Source organism: Trichosurus vulpecula, chromosome 1 (genome assembly GCF_011100635.1).
Source record: "Trichosurus vulpecula isolate mTriVul1 chromosome 1, mTriVul1.pri, whole genome shotgun sequence".
NCBI classification, from domain to species: domain Eukaryota; kingdom Metazoa; phylum Chordata; class Mammalia; order Diprotodontia; family Phalangeridae; genus Trichosurus; species Trichosurus vulpecula.
Window position 1 is genome coordinate 509,669,044 of NC_050573.1, and position 20,853 is coordinate 509,689,896.

General features: G+C 36.8%; 1 protein-coding gene across 1 annotated transcript in view; it reads left to right on the forward strand.

Annotated features, from left to right (window-relative positions):
• The window catches only part of SRFBP1 (serum response factor binding protein 1), a 104,943-nt gene that overhangs the window by 18,353 nt on the left and 65,737 nt on the right, over positions 1 to 20,853 (forward strand). The window contains exons 2-3 of the mRNA XM_036741855.1: positions 11,975 to 12,063; positions 14,636 to 14,708. Of these exons, the coding sequence (XP_036597750.1) occupies positions 11,975 to 12,063; positions 14,636 to 14,708 (162 nt within the window). The remainder of the gene's footprint in view (positions 1 to 11,974; positions 12,064 to 14,635; positions 14,709 to 20,853) is intronic.

Genomic DNA, 20,853 nt, shown 5'->3' on the forward strand with positions numbered 1-20,853 from the left:
ACTTTTTTTTCCTATGATGTTTGAGTTGTCTTCCATTTAAGGTTAGGAAATTACTAATAGTATTTATGTAATTTTTCTTTTTGAAAACAATTTGTTTTCTATCTGTATTTTTTGCCTCTTCATTTTCTGTCCTAAAGAATCTCTTTTAACTAGTCATAGAAGAAAGAAGGAGCAACTATTATCTTTCTATAGTGGTACTTAAATTATGGTCTTGGGACCCCTGAGAGTCTCCAAAACCCTTTCAGAGAGTCCTTAAGATCATAACTATTTCCATAATAATATTGATATATTTTAATTTCTACTATGGTAAATCTGGATAGATGTAACCTACATAACAAGAGCTCTTTGAGGGGTCCTCAGTTTTTAAAAGTGTAAAGAGATCACGAGACCTAGAAGTTTGAAAACCTCTGTTCCTCTTGGGAACCTTTTCCTCTTTATGGAAGAGACAAACAGAAGTCATACTTTTTCTCTTGTGGGAGGTAGGAGTGGTCAGGGAAGGGTTATCAAAAGTTGTGCTTTAAAAGAAACTAGAGAATCTTAAGTGACAGGGGAGGGTAGAGGTTCTAGACATGGTAGGGCAGATTAAAATATATTTTTTACACCACTGCTATCTTTCCATCAAGAATGGGGCAACTTGAGTTTGTTTTTGTTCTTTTACTGTCAAGATATGTTTTAAATGTGTGGGATATTATATAGATGGACATTTAACTTTTTGACCAGTATTATTTGAAAATTATTGTCTTAGGGTCTGTGAAATGATGTGTAAACTTCACTTTTGCATTCACAGCCTTGTGAAACATGACAGTTTCTGGGAAGAAAATAGTTCAGTATGATTTCTGTCTAAAATTATTCAAATAGTGAAAGTTTTGACAGTCCCTTACAAATCATGTAAGTGTTCTAGTAAGAGTTCTTTAAAAGCTTATAAAATTCCAGATTCTACATTGCAAGACAGAATTCTGAGAAGAAATATTTCTAGGAACCTTTCCAGTGCTTTTAAAGTTTCTGGAGTTGCCACATCATCATTTGTGCTGTATGAAATGCAAATCATAAGATGTCCACATAACTTTTCTGCAGCAAAATACTAAAACAGTCAAAGGTATAAAATATACAGGTGGCTACCATAGGTTTTTTCTTATTAATGTAATATCTACCACTATTATTTATTTAAACCCCTAAACTGACTTTCTCCCTAACTCAGAATCATTTTATGTGTAAATGCAGTAGTAGCCCCCTTAAGCTCCCATAAATAAAACACCTGGTTCTTAGTTTTCATGGTATATTATAATGAAGAAAACATATACCCTAAGTCATAGCTTATTTTTAAAGAACTACAATATTGTCAGTGCTTTAAAAAAAAGAATTATAATTTCCCACTATGCTAATTTCTTTAAACTTTTTATGGAGCTTTACTTCTTTCCTTTCTTGTTCAAATAATTCAGCAAGTTGAATTTTCCCTTGAATTTAGATATGTTTTTAAAATTTACAGTTTTACTACTTGTGTAATGCACTAAATAAGAAATGTTACTATATTCTGAACAAAAGCAAAAGCTTTCACAGTAGAAAATGGTGTGACTAATAGTGTTACTTTAAATATGACTAAATTATTGTTGCATATGGTGTAACCTTTCCACTTTATTTTTGTCTTTTATATATAGTACATTTATCACAAACAAAAATGTTAAGATTAATCCCACCTGATTTAGTTTGATATTCTTTCATCAAATCTTAGAGTTTAGTCAACCAACTTTTATTAATGTGTTGCTGTGTGCTAGGCACTGCAGATAATTATACTTAGGTCAGCAGCAATGGCTTAACCAGAATCGGGAGGTGGTAGGCCCTGGGAGCACAGTACACAGGCATCATAGTCCATACCTTTAGGGGTGGTTTGCATTGGTGAGAGTAGCAGTTTCTGGAGCTCTCAGACTGCTGAAGGTGGCAAGGGTGTGCTAGGGGGTGGAGTGGGGTGGGGTTGGAGGGTTCAGCTAGCTGGTTGGAAGGAGATTGCATGGGACCCTTCCCTGGTACTGGCTTCAGGACCCTATTGCATTGATCATACACAGTTCCAAGTTGCAGTCCCAGGGCCAAAAGGAGTGATAGCATTTGTGACTTCAGGGGAGGAGGGGCCCAGGTTGTGGTTGTAAGACAGATAAAGGAGTACTTATGGTCACTCGGGAGAATTAGGACACTAGTCTCAATTCCAAGACAACTTAGGAGGTTGGCAGGAAAGGTCTGTCTCATGGGGTTGGTGGTGGACCCTAGGAGCAAATTGCAAGCAGCAGAGGCTGTGTCTTCTGGTGGCTGTTTTCACTGAAGCAGCAGCTTTGGGAATTTTCAACACACGGACTACCAATAGCAGCTACAGGAGACTGGGCAACCTGCTCCCAGTCCCAAGGCTAGGGAGGAGTGTTAGCACTGATGGCTACAGGGGAATATGGTCCCTTCCTGGGTAAAGACCAGAACACAGGACAGGAAAGCAGTGACGATACCTCTCCCTAGAGTATACTACTTCAGAAGCATAAAAACCTAGACTCCAGAGATAGCTCTCAAAATAGCAGCAAGAAAGTCCTGAAGTCCGGGACAGTGCCCTGTGACATTTAAAAGATTTGAGAGACACAATAAGTCGTGCTCTCAGATGCCAGAGACCCTCATGGAAGTAGGCTCAAGGCTTATATGCCCTTGGAAAAGTGGGTTTTCCAGAGGGTGACAATTAACTTTTATTCCTTAACCAAATAATGGGAGAGAATGAATATTACAATGAATGGTTGGACCCAGTCTAATGAACTTTGATTATGTAATTTACTTCTAAATTACCCCCATCCTTGGTCAGTCTAATCAAAAAATTTATCCCCACCCAAATCTGAGTAGAGCACAATGGGTTTCCCCACCTTAGATTAAATTCTTTACAAGGTTAGATGGGGTCTGACCTCCTGTTGAGGAGAAAGTTAATTCAACTTCAGAGACTGAATTTTGAAATAAAGACTTTAGAAAAGGGGGGAAACTTTGGGTCTCCCAAAATCATTGCTTACTAATAATCATTCCTTTCAGTCCCCTCACCCTGGAAGCAGAGCACAACTTTAACACAAAATTAAAAAGCCAAGAAATGGGCCAGAAAAATAAGCAAATAACAACAACAAAAGAACTTGACCACAGAAAGTTTCTATGGTGACAGGGAAGATCAGGACATGAACTTAGATGAAGATTACAAAATCAAAACAGAAGGGAAAAGGAAGGAGGATAAAGGGAAAAATTATCTCATAAAAGAGACATGAAAAGAAGACCCTTTACAATGGAGTGGAAAATGGGTGGGTGGTGGGCAGTGCTTAAACCTTGTTCTCGTAGAAATTGGTTCAAAGAGGTAGTAACATACACATTCAGTTGGGTATAAAAATCTTTCTTACTATACAGGGAAGTAGGAGGGGAAGGTAACAGGAACAGTGGAGGGAGGCTGATGGAAGGGAAGGTGGTGTAAGGGAGGTAGTAGCCAGAAGCAAAACAGACTTGAGGAAGAATAGGGTAAAAAGAGAGAAAGATAAACAAGGGGAAAAATAGGATGGAGGGAAATATACAGTTAATAATCATAACTGAATGTGAATAGAATGAACTCACCCATAAAACAGAAGCAGATAGCAGAATAGATTGAAAGCCAGAATCCAAGAGTACAAATAAAGGGCTGAAGCAGAATCTAGTATGCTTAATCTAAAGCAGGCCTTCACAACGTATGGCCTGCCAAAGGATTTCAGGCAGCCTGAAAAAATGTAAGGCTGCCCACTGCTAACTCTCCTGTTTGTCACATGACCCATGGCAACTAACCATCTGTCTCTCTTCTAACCTATCTGCAGCCCCAAGTTTAGCCTATTTTAATTTTGGCCCCTACCTACTGCCAAGTTGTGCAGGTCTGATCTAAAGTTTAAAAAAAAAAAGGGCAGCAAGGTAGGAATGATGATCTCAGACAAAGCAAAAGGTAAAATAGACCTAATTAAAAGGGATAAGCAGGGAAACTACATCTTGCTAAGAAGCACAATAGGTAATAGAGCATTATTCTTCCTAAACATATATATGTACCAAATGACATAGCATCCAAATTCTAAATGAGTTACAGGAGGACATAGAAACTATAGTAGTGGAGGATCTCAATTTTCCCTTTTGAGAACTAGATAAAGCTAACCATGAAATAAAAAAGAAAGTAGTTAAAGAGATGAATAGAGTTTTAGAAAAGTTAAATACTATAAACCTCTGGAGGAAATTAAATTGGAAGTTAAAGGAGTATACCTTTTGTCAGCTGTACATGGCAACTTCACAAAAACTGACCATGTATTGGGGCATGAAAACCTTGCAACCAAATGCAAAAGCAAAAAACATCAAATACATCCCTTTCAGACCATAATGCAATAAAACATTCAATAAAAGGTCATAGAAACATATTAAAACCTATTTTTTTTTGGAGGGGGAAAGGCAGGGCAGTTGCGGTTAAGTGACTTGCCCAAGGTCATACAGCTAGTAAGTGTGTCACGTGTCTGAGGCTGGATTTGAACTCAGGTCCTCCTGACACCAGGACTGGTGCTGTACTCACTGCACCTAGCTGCCCCTAAAACTTAATTGGAAACTAAATAATCTAATCCTAAAGAATAAGTACGTGAGAGAACAAATCATTTTTTAAAAATTTTGTTAAAGAAAATGACAGCACAATGAGACAACATACACACTGAAGTTTGGGGAGGAGAGGGGATAATTATGTTTGGATATTTTCAATTTGAGATGGCTTGAGGACATCCACTTTGAAAATATTCAATAGATAATGGATGAAATGGGACTGAGAGAGAAGAGACTGGAACTAGATATATAGATGTATATAAATCTAGAAGTCATCCATATAGAACTGATGAGTTTATTTATACCTTGGGAAACAACACAGTTAAGTCAGCAAAGGAACAGTCCAACAGGTAGAAGACGATATTGTCTTGAAAACCCAGAGAAGAGAAAATATCTGGTGAAAGAGGGTAGTCAGCCATGTCAGATAAAGCACATAGGTTGAGAATAATGAAGACTGAAGAGAGACCATCAGGTTTGGCAGTTAAATGAGTGATACTAATAACACAGGTTTATATAGTATTATAAAGTTTGCAAAATGCTTAAAGTGTCTAGAGTATCAATTAATGTAGTTGTGATATGTGGATATCTGAAGGAAAAAAAGTTTTTACTTCTTATTTTTACATGTTAATTATGCCTTTAAGTACATTTAAACTTTCTAGTTTATTCCCACCACTTAAACATGATCATTAAAATAGTTACAAACTAAGAAAGAACTCTTGTTGTTGGCATGTGATAAAATGTTTTCCTTTATCCACACACAACACAATGTTTCTTAAGTTTTTTTCCCATAATAGAATGTAACCGTGGAATAGCTCTATTAATATCCAATACAAATTACGTCTAGCTTGGTAAAGCAACAGGTTCTGCCAAGTGATACATAATCATACCGTCATAGATTTAGAGTTCGAAGGTATCCGAGGTGCTGTCTATCTGTTCCTTCCCTGCTCCCTCCTTTTTTTATACATGAAGAAACTGAGACCCAAAGAAGTTAAGTGACTTGCCTTGTCTAGTGATGTCACTTAGGAAGTAGCAAAGATGTGAATGTCCAGATACTCGATGGCTCTAGAGCCAGTCCTCTTTCCATTGTGCCACGATGCTTTCCCAATAGATTATTAAACCTGTAAAATCAAAAAGTGAAAACAGAGCATTTGCTAATGTGTTTGACTAATAATGCTTCACTTGGTGTTAAATTAGTATTTTATTAATGTTTTTTGCCTTTAAAAAAGTCTACCAGGATCTAAAGCGTCTTATGAAATGTATTACTTACTTTTCCTTTGAACTTAAAGTTAATATAAATTGCCTTTTTTTTTAAGCAGATATGACTACATGAACAGCTCAATGTATACAACAATTCAATTGTAAAATGCCTAGCACAGTGCCTGGCACATAGTAAAGTGCTACATACATGTTAGATGTTGTTATTTAGAAAAGGCGACTTACGCAGAACTATTTATACCATATTTTGTTGGAAGATATTTTTATACCTTTTTAGTATAAAGCAAGTTTATGAGTCACTGAAAAGTTATTTCATTTAAAATAGACTCTCTAGTTATTTGGGAGAAAATATCCTTATATTTTTTTTGGGGGGGAGGGGTTATATCAAGGGAAAATATCTCTGTTCGGCCAACAGATGTGCTTTTCCCTGGAAGGGATCCTAATACTGCTGTTTACAGAATTTCACTGAGCCAGTCTCTAACCTGAGAATGATGAACAGCAAGCCAGAGACAAAGTGCCAGTAATCAGGTAGCCGTTTGATTAATTAGTTTCATTATGAGGAACAGATTTGCAAATTGGGAATTCTGATCAGAATTCCACCTTGCTGAAGTGAAGACAGAGATTATACATATAAATCACAAGTGGGAAGGGACTGGGGGAGGGGGGAAGGTGGGTTACAAACAGTCATTCCCAAGGCTAGAGTGGTTTCCATGACAAACCCACAAATGGAAGGCAATACAACAGTTCTGGAGTTCAGTGGCGGCAATATTGCTCGAGTCCTTGGGGGTCATTACTTAGGTGGGTCACAGGATCAGAATTCTGTTTTGGGAACAGGTGCTACAATTTTTGATTCGCTTCATTTCAGGTACTCAGGCAGAAGGATGTCAGTGATTGTGAGCCTTGTCAAAGTTTGATCAGTTCAAGCTGCATTGTGAGCTCTCTCACAAGAGAGGCAATTCTGAAAAATATGATCTATTAGTATATTCATTACACATCATATCGATTATTATAAAAATCAGAATTCCCTCCACACTGTCCTACACCATTTCTTTCTGTTAAAAAAAAATCGTTGGGAGGCAGCTAGGCGGTGCAGTGAATAGAGCACCGACCCTGGAGTCAGGAAGACCTGAGTTCAGATCTGGCCTCAGACACTTGACACTTACCTTGGGCAGGTCACTTAACCCCTATTGCCTTGCCTTCTCCCTTCAAAAAATTTTTAAAAAAATAAAAAAAATCTGTCTCTGCTGATAGACACCACTAAGATACAGTCCTGCCATGTCTTTATTTTTTCAGTTAAAATTAGACTGATCTCTAAGTTGATTGTTACAGTTTTTGAATATAGTTTGAAGAGACCTCATTTTTCCTGGAAGATCATGCTCATTGCTCCACATATGAGACTATTCTCTCTTAATTACCCATCACCATATAAAGAAACAGGTTAAGAGACCATTTAAAAATAGTTATTGTGTTGATAGCATTTTAGCAGTGTTTTTTTAATCTTTTATTTATATCTTGAAGTTTCCATTGATAACTTTTGTTTTTATATCAAGTTCATTTCTTAATATATCCATCCCTTCTGCTACATAATGAACCATTTATGACACAAAAAAATTTAAAAAGAAAAATAGGAGGAAGGACAGTTCAGAAAGCATATATTTTAAATTTGAAAGCATATAGAGTATTCAAAATCCATAACCTCTTACCTCTGCAAAGAAAGGAGGGAGGTACATTTTCTCATCTTATTTGGGACTAAACTTGGCCAGTATAATTAAACATTGTTCATCTTACTGTAGTTTAGCCTCTGGTTTGTTCTTTCCATTTACATTGTTATAACATTCTTTGTTTACTGGGCTTACTGTTTACTTCATTTTGGATCAGTTCATCCAGATCGTTCTGCTTTTCTGTTCTTCATAGCCATTTCCTTTTGTGAGAAAAGTTTATTCCATTGTGAGAACTGGGGGGAAGGGGGGGGTGGAATTCTTATTTTGTTTCTCGAACCTAGCTCTATGTGGCTGTGGAACTGGACCACCTCTGCTTGCTGCTTAGGGACCCTTATCTAAGGACCTAGATTATGCTGACCGGAAACCTGGTCAGATTTAAGGATTTTAATTTAATTTAAGGATTGATGCAAGGAGTTTTCTCACAATTGTACATCTCAAGCAACTCATATATCCTATCTGAAAACTGGCTCTGTACTGATCAACCAGATGTTGTTTCCATGTTCCTTTGATTATTTACAGATACTTGGGGGAAGTCAGATACCTCTTTTTCTTATTTCAGGGAATTGTGCCTGTTCACTCTCCCTCTCCCACATTGGAGAGTCTCTAATCTTTTCTCCAATTAGAAATCATATTACCTAATATCATACTGTTTCATTTCAATTAATTGGCCTTGTTTGATTTTTATTTTAATTTTTTAAATGTCTCCCCCTCTATTCAGGGTCCAGCCCTAAGCTGAAGAAGGGGCCTGGTCCCAGTTTGTTAGACAAGTGGGATTCATTGCTTAAGAAATAAAAATGCTTGGAAGATTGGACCTTTGTTTCCTCAGTAATTTCGTCTTTTACCTGCCACAGGTAGTCAGTATTTCAGTCATTTTCTTAGCACAATTCCAAATATCCAGAATGTGAAGACCACCTCATAGCTCTACTGGTAGTGCATCAGTGTGCCTATCTTCCATTGTCCTTCTAGAATTGACTTTTGCCTTCTTTGCCAATTTTCTGGGTATGAATTGGAAACTTGAGATGGTTTAGATGTGTGTTACTCTTGTTATTAGTAATTTGGAGCAGTCTTTCATATGGTTGTCAATAGTTTGCAGTTAACTCTTAAGAAGTGTTTATTAATATCCTTTTACCAGTTGTGAATTGGCAGAATTAATTTTGGCCTTGTTAACTCTGTTTGGTTCTTGGATATCAGACCTTTTTCAGAGATATTGATACAAAGATTTTTTTTTCCCTAATCGAGAGATTCCCTTGTCCTAGTTGCATTGATTTTGTTAGTATAATAGTTTTCAATTTCATGTAACTGAGGTTATTATTATCTTTTGACACGTGCTTGACACTCAGTCCACTACAGATTTGTTTTACATGAGCTTAAGTTCTCTCTCACAACTATAGGGCAATCAATTTACACCTCCCTAATCCACTCACTATCCCATTCTTCACATCAGCATTTCCACACTTTTTTTCATCCTACCTCAAATCTCCCATGGCTCCCCTCTCTCCTACCCTTCCTACTGAGAACCTTTCCTCATATTTTACTGAAAAAAATGAGGTTCTTTGGGGCAGCTAGGTGGCACAGTGAGTAGAGCACCAGCCCTGGAGTCAGGAGGACCTGAGTTCAAATTTGCCATCAGACACTTGATACATTTACTAGCTGTGTCACCTTGGGCAAGTCACTTAAACCTAATTGCTCTGCCTTTCCCACTCAAAAAAGAAAATTGAGGTTCTTCACAGAGAGCTCTCTCTTCTTCTCTCCTCCTCATCTCACATCACCCAGAAGCCTTCTACCACTTTCTCTTCTTCTACCCATCTTACATGAAGAGGTAGCCGTTCTCCTTGCCAAGGCAAATCCCCCTTCAGGCGCAAATGTTCCCATTCCATCTCATCTTTTCCAGCAGATTGCCCTCTTTGTCATCCCTGTTCTCTCCCTACCTCTCCACTGGCTATGTCCCTATTGCCTACAAATAGGCTTGTATTTCTACCTTCAAAAAAACTTTCACAAAAAAAAAACCACTTTCACATGATCCAGCCATCCAAATAATCTATTATCCCATATCACTCCTGCCCTTTGTGGCTAAGCTCCTTAAGAAGGTTGTCCACAATAGGTGCCTCCACTTCCTTTCCTTTAAACTTTTTCCTTAACTCTAAACAGTGTGGCTTCTGGACCTCGTCATTCAACCACTGCTTTTTCCAAAGTTATTAATCTCTTAATTGCCAACTCTAATGGCTTTTTCTCAATCCCTATTCTTCTTGACCTCATAATAATAACTAATAATAATAACTAGCATTTCTGTAGCACTTTCTGTGTGCCAGACACTGTGCTTAGCATTTATGACTGTTAACTCATTTGATCCTCACAACAATCCTGAAAGGTGGGTGCTATTATTATCCCCATTTGATAGATGAGAAACTGAGGCAAAAAGAGGTAAGGTGACTTGCTTAGGGTAACATACTGCTAGTAAAGTGTCTGAGGCTGGATTTAAGCTCATGTCTTCCTGACTTCAGGCCCAGCACTCTATTTACTGGGACACCTAGTTGCCCCATTGACACTTGTCAGCCACCCTCCACTCCTTCCTCTCATCTCTCTTGTCTCTCAGCTTTTGGGACACTACTGTCTCCTTTTCCACTTACCAAAAGAGCCTTGGGTCTCTTTTCTTCTCCCTCTATACTGTGTTACTTGATGATCTCATCTGCCTCAATGGATTCAATTATGAGCTTTGTACTAATGATTTTCAGATCTCATTGTCTGACCCTGATCTTTCTGTTGACCTCCAGAATCTTATCTCCAACTGATTATTGAACATCTCAAACTAGATATCTCATAGACATTTTATGTCAGTATAGTCAAAGTAAACTCATTATCTCAAACCCTCTTTCCCTTTCAACCATCTCTATTAGTTTCATGGGCACCACCATCCCTCCATTCACCCAGGCTTGAAACCTCGGTGCCATTTTACTCTTCACTCTCTCACTCCCCATGTAAAATCTATTGTCAAGGCCTTTTGATTTGACTTTTATATCATCTCTTACAACCCCTTTTCCCCACCCATACACACATATACTGCTTCTGTCCCAGTGCTAGGCCTCATTACCTCATTCCTGGACTCTTGTGAAGTGTGTTGTAGACAAGATTATTTGGGTATCAGGTTATGTAGATGCCCTCTGAGGTCCTATCCAACATTGAAATTCTGTAATTATTTGATTTGGGGGAGCAAATGCAGGGGGTATTTTTACATGGTAATACATTAGAGATGTTTGTTTTAACAACCCAGCTAGCAGCTTCTGTGGGGGCATAAGATCCCCCCCACAGCCAGCACCCAGGAGGCTGCCGGGACGCCGGGAAAGCACAGGTTCTTTTTATCTGCTTAAACAAGGAAAGCACAGTGAAGGGGTTGACCAGCTTACTTTAATCCAGCATTTAGTTAGCATACAGACAACATTCATTTAGTTCAGGGGAAAAATGCCAGCATTCAGTTAGTTCAGGGGAGCATACAGACAAACATCAAGAGACATACCAAATACAGATTCATTCAGCTAGTTCAGGGGAACAAACAGCCAGCACCCTGAAGTTCAGAACAAAATACAAACAAATTACAAATATCAACAGACAGACCCAATACAATTCATAGTTACCAACATCTGGGCTCGGCCTGAGAGCAAGGGCTGGCCCAGAGTCACCCTTCTTGCTGCTCCCACACCAACCGGAAAAGGAAAGAGAGAGTTTCAAGCTGTCTTCTCCCCTCTTATAGAGTTTTTGACATCATCAAGCGCCTCCTGAATGACCGGGGCCAATTGGTTCTTGAGTTGGCCCCTTCCCCTACGTTAACACCCAATAGGGCGTGGCTCTGGAGTCAACACCTCCCCTCAGCCAGCCCCATGACTCATCACACAGGAAGTTCTGTGCTCACTGGCATGGCCCAGCAAGGCTCAATGAGATAAACTGAGTCATTCAAAGAAAACAAAGGCCACTCTGGCCACAATGTTTTATAGAAAAAAGCAGTAATAGTATTTATAGCACTTTAAAGTTTGAAAAGCACTTTACAGGTATTACCTTATTTTATCTTCAACCATCTAGCTGAATTAAAGAGTTTTTTTGTTTCACTTGGTTTTGTTAAAAGAAAATCACTTGTAATTTCACTTGCTTAGAGTAATAAATGAGGAGAAAGACATTTTGAAGATTCTAAAGTAACCTAACTTTAAGAATAGTATAGAAATATTAAATAACTGGGAATGTTTTCACTTTTTTGCAACTTGTCTGTTCTCCCAACTCAGACACATTTTTAGGCTGTTGGTTTCATATTCCATTGATGTTTATGAAAATAACTTGATTTTGTCATCCTATTAATTCATTCAAGTATTTTTATGTGTTAACTCCATGTTTTACTTAGCCTTAAAATGAGTGTGTTTTTGTGCTTGAATTAAGTGTCTTCCATTTTGCTTTCATTCCTAAAGGTGGTGAAGTTGAGGAAAGAAGTGAAGAGGACTCGAGTGTTGGTTATTCGCAGGCTTACCAGGCATCTCGCCAAACTGAAGTCAAAAAAGTTAGTCATTTTTATTAGTAATCATGTACTACCTAGTCGCAAATCAAGAATTATCTTTATCCATTGTTTACTCTATTGGGGGCAGACCCTTGATAAGAATTTCAGCAGCTAACTTCTACAGGGAACATAATTGTTGCCCTAATTGAGTGTCACGAACCTATTCTCTTGGGTTTGGGACCAAATTAATAATTTCTTTGTGAATTCTTCTAGTCAGAGTTTTCAACAGTTTTCCTTTAAGTGACCACAAGTATTATGTTCCCTATGGAATAGAAATAAGAACTTTTTTTCTTGGCTAATTATTTGTAATTTGTTGTTTTTGAACAAAAAATTTCCTTTATACCAAGTAACTATGATATTGATTGTAGTTTTAATCAGTATTTTACTTTGAATATATATAGTCCAGGGATGGGGAACCTGTGGCCTCAGTGTACAGCCCTTTGACTGAATATTCTATGGAGTTTGGATTCAGTCAAAGGACTGTACTTGAAGACCTAGAGGGCCACATGTAACCTCAACCGAGTAGGTTCCCCACCCTTGATGTTTCTAGAAAAAGACCCTGAAAGTCAAATACAATGAACCTATGGGAAATAGGGGGTTCTTTCCACACCTGCCAAAAACTGTGGTCTTTTGCTAGAGATTGCTGAAAATATACTTCTCTGCATAAAATTCTTTATAACAAAGTCTTAATTTTGATAATATGTACTTTTCCCAACACAGTAACCTTGAAATAACCCATAAAATACAGTACACAAAAAAAAATTGGTAACGTGCAAACATTTTTTCTCAGTAGGATTCCCTAGAATTCTGTGACCTTTTGTGCTAACATCTCAATTTTTAAAAAATTGATTTCAGACAGTATTCACTTTTTATAACACATGAAATATGTAGTACCATAAATACTATGCAGCAAATAAAATTCTTAAATTTAAAACATTTTTTAACTTGAATCCTGTCTTCCACTGTGTCAGATGGAAATATGAGGGTGTTATACTATATACTGTATTGCTGTAAACCCCTCTACTTTGGCTGCCCTCTGAAAACCAAGGGAAAAGTTGCTGGGATTTTAGTCACTCAACCTAGTCGGTCAGCACCCCAGCATGGTCAGTTCTATGTTTCCCTATCTCCAGCAGTCCTGGGAATAGAGCTAGTGCTTACCAAGACCTTCCCAGGGAGAGTGGTTTCCCCCTCTTACTTTAGTACACCATGCTATTTAGCCCTGTTCCTTCTCTCCTTCACTCCCTCTGAGTACTGAAGAGTAGCTTCAGGCTGAGCTGGGAGGAGCACACTGAGGCAGCCAAGTTTTGCCCCTAGCAAATTCCCCATTTGCTCAGAAGTCTGTGAGGTCTCTGCATCATACTTAGATATTCCGCCTCTACTGCACATAGCCAAGAATGTGCTGGATTGCCAAAGTGAAAGCGAAAATGAGGTTACTAATAAAATCATGGGGGTGCTTGAGGTCTTGAGAGTCAAAGGCATGAAAGTTGAAGATTGACTGTAGTTTTATTTTTTATTGAAACTTGAAATTATTGAAATTTATTAAAATTTAAAACATATGTTATAGTTTTTAAAGTATTTGCACAAGTAGGATCTCACTTGATCTGCTCTTTTTTACTTTATTACCAAAAAGTTAAACCATTTTATCATTGTTACTAATTTTTGGAAAAATTACATTTATAGTGCTTTCTTCTGTCTTAAACACTGTTCTTTGTTTTCATAGCACCTTCGCACATTAGCCTTGCTTTTTTTTTTTCCCCGTGTCATACCTCTGTTCCTTTCTTGAATATTTATACATCTTTTCTCCCATAAGAAGCATGTCCTAATGATATTTAATATTTCTCTAGTTTTTTTTTTAAGGTGTATCAGAACACTTTATTTACAACAACCGTAAGAGATGTGGGTATGCAACTATTATACCTATTTTATCTATGAGGAAACTGAGTCTTTGAGAGGTTAATTGATTTGCCTATAATCCTGTGCAAATTTTAGAGCTGACACTTAAGCCTAATACTGCTAAATCGTCTTTTTTTTTAAACAATATTTAGTACTTTCACTTCAAAGAAACACTTCAATATGCTTATTTTTAATTATGAATTTTATTGTAGCTTAACAAGTACAAATATTTCAGAAATATAAAAGGAAAAATTCTCAACAAAAATGGGAGAGATTACATATACTTATGCAATCATGTATAGATTATTATTTACCAAATAAGGAATTTTATTAAAAGTATTTCCAGGATACAAATAGAGAAAGTTTTTTTTTCTTTTTTTTAATGCTCATAGCTTTGTGAGAAAATTCAAAAGGGTTACTTCCATTAAAAAACCAAGGACATGGGAACAGAGAAAGTAGGCCCTCTGCCGGTGGTTATATGAATCACAGTATTTAAATTAATGTTCTTTAATTCTTCAGTAGTCATCCTGACAATTAATCATTCCTCATTTTTGCCTTTCCATTAGTCTTTGAGATTTATTGCACTTTTAACTTTTAACAGAATTTCCTATATTTTAGTAAATATGTACATCTGTTATGAAGGGCTTATTTTGTTACATACACAATGATGTGTTTTCTACAGGGGTACCGAAGATTTGTTATCAAAAAATCAAAGACGAACACAACGCCTACTTGAGGAAATTCATGCCATGAAGGTAATAATGTGTATTGATTATACAGTTTTGGTTTTTCAGCTTATAGTATTACTAATTTGAGAACTTCGTAGGTGCTTCTAGTGCCTACCTGAACTACTGCATAGATCAGCTTGGCTAAGGAAAATGCAGAACATTTAAGCTTTTAGTTTTCCATGTTTTTCACTAAATCTCCAAAATTGTTAGAATAATTTGAGTTATAGACCTGCTGAACTAAACCCACATGTTTAGTGAAAGAGTTTCATGCCATGAGCTTGTATTATGATCAGTACAAGTACAAGAATTGGCGTAACCATGTTATTTAGGAATGTTGATAGTGATGCTGGTTTTAAACATCATACTTTGTTCATTGCCAACTCAATAAATGTTTGTGTGGTGACATCAGTATTTTTAGTTCAATTCTGTAGTCAATAGAAGTTGTAATGCTTTAACAAGAACCCTGTCTGCCCCTTGTCCCCTCAGTCATACTCTTCACTGGCATAATTTTCAGTTCCTTTCAGTCTTTAAATTGTAGAACTCTCATTTTCTAAATAACATACCATCAAATGTCTAGGAAACTTTCATTACAAACTTAAAACAACATTTGGTAGCAGCAGTTATCTTAATTATAAGGTATATTTTCTGTGCATGGATGAATATTGCATTTCAAAGGTCTGGGTTTGAAGTTGAGTAGAAAATTAAGAAAACTCATAAAGTTCTTTCCTTTTGTTCCAAATATCAAATCTCTACATTCTTTCCTTCTTTATCTGTTGGTTTGTGGAATTCCCCTTATGGGAACTTGCTCTAGGGTGGCAGCCTGTTTCTGATTTAATAGAAAACTGGGAGGTGGGCTCAGGCACATAGAGATTAGGTGACTTGCTTTAGGGTTTGCTGAGGCAGAATTTGAATTGAGGTCTTCTCATTCCAAGCCCAATATTCAGTTTTATTCCATGATTCTTTGTTTTCATCTTTGTAAAATAAAAAATAGTTAAAGAAAAAATATATAGTTGTTTGGGAAAATTGTCAGTATAATCCACAGCTAAATAGTTATCAAATATATCAGTTGATTTTGCTTCAACATTTTTGTTACAAGGAAGGGTTCAGTGGATGGTACTTGAGTATAAGATGTGGTAAAACAGCTATGGAATAAAATCTTTAAATATAGCAAAGAAATAGAATATCATACTTGAGAAAGAGTTAATTTTTTTTAACTAAGGCAATACTTGATAGTTATTCCAAAATATTTGAAATACTTCTTTGAGCAACCTTTGAAGTAAAATTATTTAATACATGTTCCCTAGTCTTAATTGGCCTGTTGGTTTTTATTATATATAACATTTTACTCATTAATTTTGGCAGATTAAAATAGGGTCCCCGAGAATAACAGTAAAGGGGAAGGAGGGAAGGGGAGAGGGGGAAGTGTGTTTGTGTGTGTGTGTTTGTGTGTGTGTGTGTGTGTGTGTGTGTGTGTGTGTGTGTGAGAGAGAGAGAGAGAGAGAGAAACCAAAGTCCTAACTAAATTACATTGCATTGCCTGTCTAAATTATCCCTATAATTTCTACTGGATAGTCATTTTCATAGTCCTAAATTATTCAGAGGCTTTGAAATACTATATAATCCCTATGTTTATTTTACTTGGAAAGAGTGCAGTTTGTTGAATATGGACAGATTTGGGAATGAAAGATACTATGTGTAATACAGACTTTCTGTCCTATGTAACTGTTAACTATTTACGTTTACATAGAGAACTTTCAGTGCTTGTAATTCTGTTCAGAAATTGTTCATTATACCTAACTTTTCATTATCAGAGATAACTTAGATTTGGTGATAATTTAAATTTCTAAGATGTTCATATTATTTACTCATCCATTTATCTCTCACTATCAGTTTTGTTCAATTTGTTGTGCCTGTTGTCTAGGCTTACCAAGACCCTTACGGAATCAATTTCTGCTTCCTGAGAGCCTCCAATTTGTTACAGGCAGAATCCCATAGCTTTTGGCCATAGTGTTAACTATTATAATCAACTTCAGTTGTCTTGCCTTCATCTTTTTCTTAGGCTTTTTTGAAGATTGGATTAAGCTGAACAAGAACACAGTGGAAAACCAAACCTACTGTGCCATCTATTCTTGAGTATGAAATTCTGCTGCCGAGATAATCATTTTGAAAATTAAATTATTTTCACTTGAAAGAAAATCAGCACAGAGAACTCTTTTCCAAACTGAAAAATCTCTTTTCAAAAATATGTGTATTTTGTACTAAAAGTGAGAATATTAAAAAAATAAGACAATGCAAAAAGTTCACCTTTTCAGTTAAATTTAGAGAAAGACTTCTACTCATCCCTCCTTTCCAGAGGAATTTTTTCCTTGGCTCAAGCATTGCCACATTTTTATTGTCTTGCTCATGGAATACCATCCTGTACTTACTTTCTGTGATAATAGGGTATTTTATTGCATTATGACTTTCTCATGAAAGAGATTTAAGATATTTTTAGAATTGAAAGTGTCCTTTTTTTCTGGGCAAGAAAAATGCACTGATTTTTATGATGCCATAAAATCATAATGTTCTAATTTTATAGACTTTGTAATACATAAAACCCTGCCCTTATTGTCGTTTTGAGTTGAACCAACACTTGTACCTTGAGTGTATTGGATATGTAATGGTCTATGAAACTTTCTGATACTATTGGAAGTTACTTGTAGAATCCTAATAGTTTTACATTCCAACTTTATATTTGGGTGATGATTAAGTGTAGATGATTACTTGAAATACTCCACATATGCAGAAAATCTTTCCTAGATCCCTTAATGCCCCACACCCCACACCCTCCCCCAAGTAGTCATTTTTTTCTGTTCTACATTTTCAGTTTTGTATTTACCATAACTTCCCCAGCTCTCCGCCCTGGAATGTTGTGAGTTTTCAAAGCATCTGGAACTTTGCATTCCCAAATTTGTAGAAAAGAGTCTTCTCCAGCTTAGTGTAACAACAATGCTACTTGCCACAGTTGTGGCTGCATAAGGCCAATAACACCAGCACATAGAAGGGCTGCTAGCACAAGTTCTTTGATCTGCTTCTCTAAGGAAAGCAACTTTAAGGGGTTTACAGTCTCACTTTAATCAAACATACTTATATCATTCACTTAGTTCAGGGGGGAAAGCCAGCACCCTGAACTTCAGAGCAAATACAAACAGAAATTACAAACAGAGAAAATATAAACAGAGCAAATAACACAAATCAACAGGCTTTGTCTGATCAAGACATCGCATACATAGTTACCAAAAAGAAGCACTAACATCTGGGTTTTCAAAGCCAGGGGACTCTTAACAATGGTTATCCAGAGTCTCTTCTGGTCAGATCACATGACACTCTTCCAGTGAGTGAGAGCCCCAAAACAAAATGCCAGCCTCAGATTTTATATAGCCTTCTCAGGGTCAGGGGGGGTCACAACCATGCCACTCAAAACCATGTAAAGCTTCTTTAGGCATCACAACCATGTGACTCAAACCTATGTGAACTAGGCTTTCTTGTTTTTTAAGCTGGTCAAAACTCTTGATTCAATCAAAGAAACAAAAGACAACAAAAAGGCGACTTTGTTTGCCATTACATTTGAAAGGCAAGACTCAGCAAAGGCATTTGTTTACCTTAGCATTCTAAAAGAGAAAACAAAAAAAGTCCCACCCTAATTACCGTAATACGTAGCATTAAATATCAATTTTGAGCAAAATTTTAGTAAATAAGATACTTCTGGATGGTGTATGAGTGGTGTAGCTCTCTCCAAAGTAGGATCCATTTCTTTTCTAGTTTCATTCTCTTTACCTGGGATAGAAGAATTCTCTACTTCCTAGTCAAAATTTGACTTAACTACCCCCTTTGAAATGATGTAACAGAAAGTTTATAGGGCCTCCTGCATTGGGGATATCAAAATTACTTTTTTTTGCTTCTGGCTTTCTTTAAAGCCACAGCCAGCAAGTTTTCACGTAGCCCTGTTTTCTCTTTTGGTTTTGCTTGCCTCTTTTCCCAGTTGCCACTATAAAAAAGCTTATCAGGCTTGATTAAAAAAGTTTAACTTTTGATGCAAAAAGGAAAGAGGTATGAGTTCATAGGGGTGTTTGTTAAAAACAACTGGTGGAAGAACCAGATTTAAGAGAAGGGTGAACACCTGGAATTTGCTGCTTCTCCATTCTCTACATACTTTTCTACTCCTCTTCTAATCTGGAGGGGAAGGAATATTCCCTTTTAAATTGCAATTTGATCACTTGTGTGCTGGTACTTCTCAGCATAACGATATATTTCCCCATTCTCTGCTTCTGGTATTTGAAAGTAGATAACAAATGATTTATATAAAACAATCACATATTGGCAACCTGTTTCTCCCTCCTTCCCCTTAACCTATTATAATGGAAAGCACACCCCACACCCTCCCCCAAGTAGTCATTTTTTTCTGTTCTATATTTTCAGTTTTGTATTTACCGTAACTTCCCCAGCTCTCCGTCCTGGAATGTTGTGAGTGCTCAAATTAGATAATTGGTTGTACAGCATTTTGCAAACCTTAGAGCAGTATATAAATGCCAGTTATTGTTTTTAGCCTATAGTCACCAGGCATCCCCTTTGGTGATGACTTCATTCCTTGAGCATTCTGCTGCATTCCTACTGAGCTCAAACTATTTCTAGAGCAATACAGGGGTGTGCTGGTAAATGTTGGGGGGAAGATGCAAGCACACACATTTTTAAATGCATTGTTAACATTTTCTTAAGTCTAGAAAATCAATGAAAAAATAAATTAAGCCCTGATTTGTAGTAATTGCTCATTTATAAGGTGTAAATGCTTACACTGAAAGTTTAACAGTGGTCTCTAGCAAGTAAATTAGTGTTGGCTCCACACTAATCTGACACAGTTGTTGTCACTACCTCTCAAGGAAAACATACTGATTGTGCTAAAAATCTATTTTCTCCTTAACCTCAAAAAATTGTTTTACTCTGAAAAGGAAGGGAGAAGGTAAAAATTGGCCAGGTATATCCACTATGCCAGATACCATGTAGAGTAGGTACATTATAGGAGAAAGAATAATAGTGGGATTGTCCCAAATTCATAGTAGACAAATCCAAGAGTCCACAGTCATCTATGGCCTCAGCTGAACCAAGTTTGAGTAGTAAGGAAGATGAACTAGCAGCTCTCTAATATAAGGAGGTAAATTTGATATCATAAGTATTACTGAGACTTTGTAGAATAGAAATGACTGAAATTTGTTTCTGGAAGTATTTGTTTTTCAGAAGGCACACCAAATGTAAATGATAGAATTATTGTATATTAAGATATTTTCACATTATGGAATCCAGGAATTAAAGAAATAAAACATGGTTAGTACAGTGTTTGGGCAGAGATTGAAGGCAGAAACAGAAGCCATATTATTCAGTTTAACAAATAATAAGCACCTAATGCAAAGGGAAAACAAAAGGGTCTTGTCCTAAGGAACCTTACTTTCGTGCTAAGATGTAGGAGGGATATAGTTGTGTACGTAGGTAAATATAAAGTAATTTCAAAAGGGAGAGAACACTGGCAACTGGAGAATGTAAATCCAGGAAATCTGGAATATCAGAGGTAGCATTTGAGTTGAGTTTTTAAAGAAACTAGGTGAGAAGAGAATATGTTCCACATTAGGAAAGCATGGACACAAGTGTTGGGAAGTTGTGTATGGATAACAGCTTGTAAACTCTTTTGACTGGAATAGATAATATATAAAGAAGATTGATAAGAAATTATGCTGAAAAGGCAGGTGGGAACTAGTTTGTGGAGAGTTTTAAATACCAGGTTAAGGCAAAAGGGAGCCACTGAATATGTTTGAGAAAGGAGAACAATGTTGATCTCTGGGGAAATTCATTTTGGTAGTTATGTGTAGGAAGAATTGGAGACGTAAGAGACTAGAAGCAGGAAAACCATTTTGAAAGTTATTGCAGTATTCTTGGCAAGAAGTTGTAACTTTGAACCTAGTTTAATGAACTGGGAAAACATGAAGGAGTAGAGTGACTGGCAGTAGCAGGAATGAAAAAATTTTAAAAGCATTATTAAGCACTTTAGGTAAAACACTGTGCTGAGTGCTGGGCATACCAATGGAAAAGTGAGACAGCCCTTGCTCTCAGGGGACTCACATTCTAATAGGGGAGACAGCACATG